Source organism: Motacilla alba, chromosome 3, assembly GCF_015832195.1.
Source record: "Motacilla alba alba isolate MOTALB_02 chromosome 3, Motacilla_alba_V1.0_pri, whole genome shotgun sequence".
NCBI classification, from domain to species: Eukaryota; Metazoa; Chordata; class Aves; order Passeriformes; family Motacillidae; genus Motacilla; species Motacilla alba.
Window position 1 is genome coordinate 45,836,562 of NC_052018.1, and position 8,926 is coordinate 45,845,487.

Consider the following 8,926-nt stretch of genomic DNA (forward strand, 5'->3'; position numbering starts at 1 on the left):
TAAAAAATGTTTAAAAAAGAAGAATTTAAACAAGGCAGAAAAATTGAGTTGAAACAAAACTAGTCAATAAGATGTTCCAGTAAGATCCATACATATGTCAGTATGTTCTTGCTGTCTAAATAGGAACTTAGTAAGAGCTGCAGTTATACTGGAGGCAATAAAACTGTAACACAAAGTTCCTTTGCTCTTAACAATTAGAATTGTGACTCTAATTTAGACTCTGGCTTGTTTGACTGGGGTAAATTCACACTCTCGGAGGTTATGCTTTAGATGGCTCTGCATCTGGAGCTCTCGGGTGGACATTCATAATATTTTTGAGTTTTTGCATAGTCGTCCTTTGGATGCCACCATACATTCTCCATGATTCAGTTGCCACGTAAATCAGCTGACTTGAAGCAGCTCTTTGGAACATCTCCATGTCTTCATAAAACACATACTTCTTCCTTTTGCAGGGACATTCCTGTAGACTTCAAGTACATAGCTGAGCCAAGTATGCATTCCATGCCAGCCGTGACTTTGTCTCCAAATGGTAGGTTAACACTTTACTGCCTTCTTAGACCTAATTTACACAGGCACCTCTTACTGATTATTCTCTGTGATATTGCTGTGTTGCATCCTCCTTTCACCCCAGACTAACCCTTCCCCAGTCACTCTGTGCACTAATTCCAAGACTGGATTGGATCGTGTTTTGATTTAAAATTCTAAAGAACATGTCAAAATGAGGGTTTATATCAGAGTAACTGTATCAGTTTAAAATTAGGCCTTCATCCAGACAAGGCAGAAGGACTCTCCATAGAGCTACTGTGTGCTATTTGCTGTATTTAAACTACTAAGAGAAACAATGGAGGGAACTGACAATGGTGGCAGAGTGTTAAGCAAGTAAGTTCAGCAGTCCTTGTGGTGCCACAGTTAAAGTAGAAACTCATGTTGTACAGGATCCTGTTCCCTTCTGTTGTGAATGTAGTCCAAATAATTCTTGCGTAAGAGAAATCCCAAATTATCTCAGTGTTTCTGTATGTTAATGTTTCACCGGTGTTTGTGTTCTTCAATTAGAATCATGCTGAAGAAGGATAGTTGTTTAGTGCCTCAAGTAATCAGTGAAAATCCTCCTAACAAGGCTAAATTTCTATTATCTGTTTTGGCCCAATTTAAATAGCTTTAGTGTCACCATTATTACAGTGTTGCCAGACTTGCTGTTAACAATCCCATTAGGTTGAGTAGAGGCTGATCAACTTGTTGCAGAGAATACGACATAGTTGCAAACTCTTTAGTCTACCTTAGACCTCTTTTCCCATAAAGAGGTGGTGACTTTCTTAGAGTACCCATAAAACAGGTGATCAAGTAGAGTGCAGCTAGATGGATTTTTTTCCCCTCACTGAGTTACGTGATTATGTGCACCAGCAAGATTACACAGTATCTTAAAAACTTCACAGTAAGTCGGTGGGGTTGATGCAGCACATAGCTGGAACAGTCAGAGCTTTAGTAGAGTCCTGAGTGCATTTTGTAGGAATAGGCATCCCAAAGTCTGTCAAACATAAGGTTTCAACTCTTGGCAGGCAGAAACAATATCAACTGTTACCTAAATCCCTGCTACATAATGAAAATCTGGATTTAGATAGTGTGAGAAAAAATGTCAAAATCTCTAAAAACATCCCACTTAGGTCTGTTTCTTCAGATGCAGCACCCTGACACCACCTTTGTTTATTGCATTCATAGGGAAATGGTTGGCTTGCCAGTCAATGGATAACCAAATCTTGATTTTTGGAGCTCAGAACAGATTCAGGTTAAACAAAAAGAAAATTTTCAAAGGTCACATGGTAGCTGGCTACGCTTGTCAAGTGGATTTTTCACCTGATATGAGGTAAGTTTTTGTGGGAATTAACTTCATCTTATAATTTCCAAGTATGGGCACTAAATTTTCTTTTGAATCCCCTGCAACATTCATGAATGCACAGTCCTGTTAGCTCAGCATTGGGCAGAGCTCCCCTGCCAAGCAGCAGAACAGAAAATTTACTCTTAGCATCTGATAGGACCAAGAGAGGCTTCCACATCTAAACTTCATCTTTTTGCACATGGTGTGCAGTGCAGGGTCTGTTCCCATAATGTGCACTTGTCTAGGGTATCTGGGATTTGAACTCACCCAGTTTCCCCAGTCTGTAGGTCTGGTGTGGGTATCCTCATTTACTGTTCAGAGAACCACCTCTTTCTTCCTGTTTGCTTAGTAATATGCCCATACATTTAGTACTGTATGTATGTACATAAGATATGAGCTTTTACTATAAAAGCTGGGGAATAACCTCAGCAAACCCAGAGGAAAAAGTGTGTATAATTTTAGAGAAACTTGTGGCACTTTCTCTTGGGTTCCAGTATCACAGTGCAGGGTATAACCACACTGCTTAGCACATTTACCTCGCAGTTGATGAATCACCTTCTGCAGGACTTAGAGCACAGCCTGAAAGCTAATTCCTTGGTAGGAATGTTTGCAGGCTGTGTCAGATGGGAAGCTCCCTGAGGGAAGCTCTTTTCTGTTGCTCAGTTGCTACTTGTAATAGCATACAAGCAGTCTGCACACATGATACAACTTTCATTTTATTCCTCTTAATACAGCTACGTGATATCTGGAGATGCAGATGGGAAACTAAACATCTGGGACTGGAAGACAACAAAACTCTACAGCAGGTTAAAAGCACATGACAAAGTCTGTATCGGTGCAGTGTGGCATCCGCACGAAACATCCAAAGTCATCACGTGCGGCTGGGATGGGCTGATTAAACTGTGGGACTAGAGGGGATGCTACAGAGACCAAAAATGCAAGCCCTGCATACATCTGAGATTAGGGTGCATTCTGCCGTGAGGATGGGTAGACATTGTAATCCTGCATTTCTCAGCTCTCTGTATATATGCACTAAACACCAGGAAATTCAGAAGACTCAAGTGAAAGGATATAGTTCTAAATATGGCATCTGGGAATGAGAAGCTAAGCTGAGGTCATCTGAAGCATGCAGAATCATGTGCCAGTTTGTCTTGCCTCTGCTTGTGCAAAACACTCTTGTAAAATAAACTAATTTTAAGAAAAACTATTTTTGTGGTTCTGGCTGTCAGAGAGTTTAAAGAGAAAACCAGCAATTGTGTGACTTTCCTCCTAAGAAGAAATCTTTGGTACCTACTGCAATAGATCTGGAAAAGATAAGCACAAATCCACTTGCTGAGATTTGCTAATTCACACTAGAAATGAAGAATTAATTGGAAGCTAGCAGTTGTCAGATGAACTCTATCAACTGAAGATGCCATTCATAGTCTTAGTTTCTGTCTGTAGAATCATGAGGCTACTCACGTTGACTTTTGCAAGTAGCCTTCATTTTCAGGGTTTTCCTCATAATGGTTGTGTGCTGTGTTGTTTTTTTGTCTTCCCATGTGCTATTCTGTTCCAATAAGCATGACATATTAAAAAAAAGTGAATGTCTCTTTTTCTGTTTGGAATAGTTTGTATTATAAGTCCCATGAAGGTTTTGACAATTTAATGTATATACATGTCACACCTTTTCTCTTTAAAGAACTTATTTTTAATAAATCTTTTTATAAAAACTCTGCTTCTCTTTATTCAGTTTTTCTGTCTAGAAGTGTCCATATAAAATATTTCCTACCATTTGGTATTTTAAAGTGCAGTTGTATCAGTGTTCAGATAAACTCATTCTCTTGCAGTGTTCATTTAAAACTAAGGCAAGTTGGCAGCAGGAGAAAAAAAAAACCTTTTGACTCCCTGTCTGCTCTCTTTTTTGGGTACATAAAAATAAATGCATGTACCAAATTTTATCCTATTGATCAGTCTTTAATTACAGTTTTGAATGATACTATATTGTTTACTGTAAATCCAATTACTGCTCAACCATTAGAAAGGCTAGCAAAGGAGTAATTGCCTTAATTGACAGCAGGATAGAAGCTGAGACAAAGAATCCCAAATGGTTGAGGCAGAAGGAAATGGTTGGTTGTTTTGTGGGTTTTGGGTTGTTTGACTGGATGCAAGAAATTCTGGTCTTTCAAAGAGTGGGTTACACAAGTAGACCTTGTGAGTGAACAGGAAGTTTAAGCATTTTTAGGCCAACTCTGTAATGCTGAGCTCGAGAATCATTCCACTGTCAGTCCATGCTGTTGTGTAACTGCACTGAGTTTACACATTCCTGGTTACTTTCCCATCCCAGCAGTCTTCTGTGCCTGAAAAACTCCATGTTTTCACAAGTGGTAACTGGGTATTGCCCCGCCTTGTTCCCATACAAGTACTGACATAAAAAATGGTAGAGCCTGGAGAGAGAGGAAAGAGCTGGTCCAGCATGTCCCGTGGACTGATCCTCTGTTGGGAGAGAAAAGGCTGTTCCTGCTTCTCTGCTCTTCAGGATGTGGGTGGGAAAGGGCTGCTGCTGTCTTGCAGAGGATGAATTTCTGATGTGCTTTTCAGAGGGAAGGTTTGACTCCTGAGCTGGGAGTTGAGCTCTGGCGTGTGTTGTGTGCCAGGTGCTGCTTCAAGAGAAAGTGGGCTGAAGAAATTTGGAACGGATTTTCTCCTTCAAATACATTTCCCAAATGGATATGTGGCGATGTGCTCTGACTGTTAACAGTTTATATGTACAGAGAAATAAGGAGGAGAAGAGGAATAGAACAGATAGAAAATCTTCCCACGGGAACACATACTGGCTTTCACATCAGAAACACCTTTCCCAAATGCTTTAAGCCATTTAAATCATAATACAGAAAATTCTTGGCTCTGTTGTTGGTACTGTGTTTTTCCATGTGTCACCTACCGTGCTGAAATTTGGATATATACTTGTAAAATAGTACAGGCAAAATATGAAAATAAGTGTATAAACTCTTGTATTCATATACTGGATATTGTCTTTGAAGGAAAAAAAACAAAAAGAAATGTTTCAATCAATTCTGCTGGAGTTGATGAATTGGGATTAAATGTTTGCAGCAAGCCCAGAATCAAAATTACCCTAGAAACTTTCAGATAAAATCCTTTGACCCTCAGAATTGGTCACTGCATTAATCTTTTGTGGAATTTCTCACATCTGCATTAAAGCCTGCAGGGGGAATTTTGATGAGGATAATTCCTTCTTGTTGCAAACTGCAAAGCTCACGTTGTCAGCTAGTTTGCTGCGCACAGCAATAGATGTGTGTGTGAGTGAGGTGCGAGTCCTGACTTGTTTTTCCAGCAGCCACCTGGGAGGAGATTCCTTTCTGGGCTAATCAACTCAAATCATGTCCTTCTCTTCCCAATTTCATGTTTGACCAGAAATTGGTCTGTTACAGGGGTTGGTCAGAGCAAATCTAGGCTGACACCTCTATGCTGAGCATGACCTGTGAGCAGACAGATTCAGGGAAAAGCCAGCATTGGGAGAAAAGGGAAGAGTGCATTTTGAGATCCCGGGTTAATTTTCCTTGAACATTAATGGAGAGTGCAGCTTAGTGATTCAAGCCGAACGGACATCTCGGGAGGGCTGGAAGTGAGTGTGTGGCACTGCCAGGAAGGAACACAGCAAAGCTGGACTGCAGGGCTGCCATCACAGCCTCGTTATTTGTTCCCTTGATCACGCACCTGCAGATTTCAGAAATGGCATGCCAGTATGATGCTGCTTTTATCAATACTGATTGCTTTTATAGCAGAAGTTTTGCAGATCAGTCAGCTATCTCCGTGGTTCTGTCTGGGAAAATTGATAGTTCCTCTGACCTTTTGCCAGCTTTTTCTTGGACTTTTTTTTCATATGCAAGAGGGGGAAATAGCCCACATATCCTCATGCATCTTGCTGGTAAGGAGGCTGGCTGTCTTGAAGCAGATGGTCTTGGCATCTGTCTTGCTCAGAGTTTATATTTGTCCCCAGTAAGATGGGGCTGCTCAGTCTTTGCCCTCATTACAAAGAACAAACATCAAAATTACTGTGCATTCAGAAAAGTCCAAGATTGTCTTGTAAAAATCCGATTTTTAGCAGCAGGCAGATGTTCAGTACGCTGTTTAACGCTGTGGTCTTTAACAGCTGATTTAAACAGGGAGCCTTGCAGCTCCAGCAGCCCAGTAACACGATGTACTTTCCTTCTTTCTACCAGCTGGTTATTACAAAATCCTGCTCCCATTTGCTAGCAGGACTCCATATGACAGGCAGCCTGCATGAGGGGGAACACGCCAAGAGCGGAGGAGGGAGGGGAGTTTTGCTTGGAAGACTTTATAAACAGTATAACCTATACACCAGAAAAAATCAGTTGTCAGGAAGGTTGTTCCTCTGGAGACTACTTAAGGGACTTGTTACTGTAGGTTGACTTAACTAGCATACACAGTCAAAGTTTTAAGCCTCGTATTTTGCAGGAAAATATGTCTTTGCTGTTAGGCTTGCTGATAAGCAAAACAGACACCACGGCTGTCTTGCAGCACTCAGAGAAAACTACTTGTGGCAGGGTTATGTTTACAGAAGCTGCTTGCAGAATTTAAAGCTTTCAGAAACAAGCTGCAATAACTTTCAGCGAGCCGTGGACCTGTAAATTCACCAGGCACACTGGAAGTTTGTCCTCAGACCTGTTTGTTATCTTCTGTGACAGAATATTTAAAATGTGTTAAATGCACTGAGCCTTTCTGAGCCTCCTTTTGCCCTGCCGTGCTTCACGCCACTGGGGGATTGCTCAAATGAAACATTGCTGCATTGGTCAACAGAGTAAGAGGTTCTCATTAGGCCTTGGTGGTTTTTTGGGTAATCTGGAAGATGTCAAGGCTAACTGAGCCTGCTTCTCTGGTTTGGGAAAGGAAGACAGCAACACAAATCCTCTGGGGAGTCATTTCAGTAATAGGGACTTTATGGAGCTTCAAGACCACTGACAGTTACCCAGATGCAGTTCTGGGAGCTGCAAATTTTTCCCATTCTCCCAGCGTAATTGCCCCACAGTTGGTGTCTTGCTCCTATTCCCCAGCTAAACTCTTTAATTGTGTAATAAGTCTTTCTCTTTTTTTGGTGGAGTTTAAACTCTTGCAAAACAATGTCAAGAGGAAAAAAAAAAAAAAAAAAAGGAAAATGCCCTGTCCTAGAAGAGTTGTAACGATTTCACCTCCCACCTTAGCTTGCTCCAGGCTGATTTCCCCAGGCACCCCCAGGCCTTTTCTCAGGGCCGTTGTTCATATTTTGCTTTGGCATCCCCACACACTCCTGCTCTTTCAGCTTTTCCTCACGTTCTCTCTCAAACAATAATCCCTTCCAATATTCCTTGGAGATAAAAAGGGAACTCAGACTCTGAAATCATTTGTCAGGCCAGACATCTACAGGAAAAAGAAGGAAGGCCCATTCCCTGGAGTTTCCAAAACCTTGCTGAGTTTTGTCAGAAGAGCTTCCCTGCTGCAAGCTCCTTTCTCTGCCCTGATGCTGATGATTTGGGAGTACCTTGGGGTACAGGACAAGTGGGTTTTGTTTGCTTTTAGTCATTATTCCTCCAATATTAAACAAGTGGAATAACATTATGGAATATTTCTTCAGATCTTGGATTCTCCTGATTTTCTTTCATAAAGAAGAAGTTGGAAGTCATTTCAGGGCCCCTCCTGCCTGGCAAGTCAGTTTGAGAGGTCAGCATGGGGTTGTCTGGTGAAGTCCTAGTCCCTTTGTCTTGGTTGCTCCTGGCTGGCAGCCAGTGCAGAGACACAGGTTCTCTTAGGGCACAGCTGCTACTGCTGCCTCAGAGGTCTGACACCAGTCAGGCAGCTGTCCCCTCCTCCCTGCAAGCGCAGTGGCACCCTCAGTAGTGGCTCCACTCTAGATATCTGCAGGTGGATGCAAGGGTGGTATTCATATTGTTTGTGATTGATTCAGAAATGGAATTTCTAATCTAGAGGTGGCCAAAATACCAGGTAAGACACTGAAGCATTTTCATCACTTGCAGAAGTTTTGTACTGTGTATACCACTGCACTTCCCTTCTGAAAACCGCTTAAACTCGAAGATCTATGTTGGTAATCCACCAAAAAGAGCAGGAACATGGCACTGGTGCTCACATTTGAGTCATCCCTTCTAGGCAGTGCACAGTGGGCTTCTGCTCTCCCTGTGCAAGGTGCTGCCTAAGGGATAAGGGATGTAAAATGGGCTGTCTTGGCAAAGGTCTCTTTCTGAAGCAGGTAAAACTCTTTCCATGAGGTCAAACTGCGTCGTGAACAGGGACTTTTCTTTAAGGGGAGAGATCCATTCATTACTGCAGGTGGTTCCCTTCAAGGGCCAAGCTTGCTCTGCAGATGCTGCCCCTGAAAGCCAGTGGCGGGGGGCAGGTATAAATATGTCTCTGAATGTAGGTCAGCTCTGAACTTCCACTGCCACGAAACCAGGTCTCTACTGACTGCAATTAAATGTCACATTATGTTAACAAGCAGGAAAAAATCAAGAGTGATTTCCTACTGAACAACCCTGAGTATCCTGTCAAGGACAAGGGAGCGGCTAATGAAGCTCGTGAAATCAAAGTTTTGTAATGAACCAGATGGTCTCAGCTGTTGAATTATTCACCAGAGAGAATGAGTGCCATTTCTTCAGGTGTGCTACTGGGTGATATGTCTTCTTGGCATCTGCCAAGAAAGGCCAGACATATGTTCCCTTTACGCTTTCTTTGTTCTTTCACACTTGAGAGGTGCTCGAAGAACAACCTTTCACAAGTCACAATGGCATCAAAGGCTGGGGCCAGAAGTACATGCAATAAATGACAGGTTTTGGAGTGCAGCAGGAGGTCAGACCTTTGCTTAGGCAAATTTTGGAACCTCCAAGGAAGCCAATGTGACATTCAGAAAGGGCCCAGTTTTCCTGGAGGAGTGTGTTAGTGTTCTAACAAATTCCCCTCTGTGCTTTGGAAAGCTCATTTGCAGTATCAGCTGGGATAGTTTGAGTGGCATCTGTTTCTTCTCTTCATTTTCACCAGGTTATG

The 8,926-nt window shown here is 42.1% G+C and overlaps 1 protein-coding gene across 1 annotated transcript in view; it reads left to right on the forward strand.

The window, feature by feature from the left end:
* The window catches only part of CDC40 (cell division cycle 40), a 36,542-nt gene extending 32,957 nt beyond the window's left edge, over nt 1-3,585 (forward strand). The window contains exons 13-15 of the mRNA XM_038131332.1: nt 453-529; nt 1,717-1,861; nt 2,608-3,585. Of these exons, the coding sequence (XP_037987260.1) occupies nt 453-529; nt 1,717-1,861; nt 2,608-2,785 (400 nt within the window). The 3' untranslated portion in view covers nt 2,786-3,585. The remainder of the gene's footprint in view (nt 1-452; nt 530-1,716; nt 1,862-2,607) is intronic.
* Nucleotides 3,586-8,926: the final 5,341 nt, after the last annotated feature.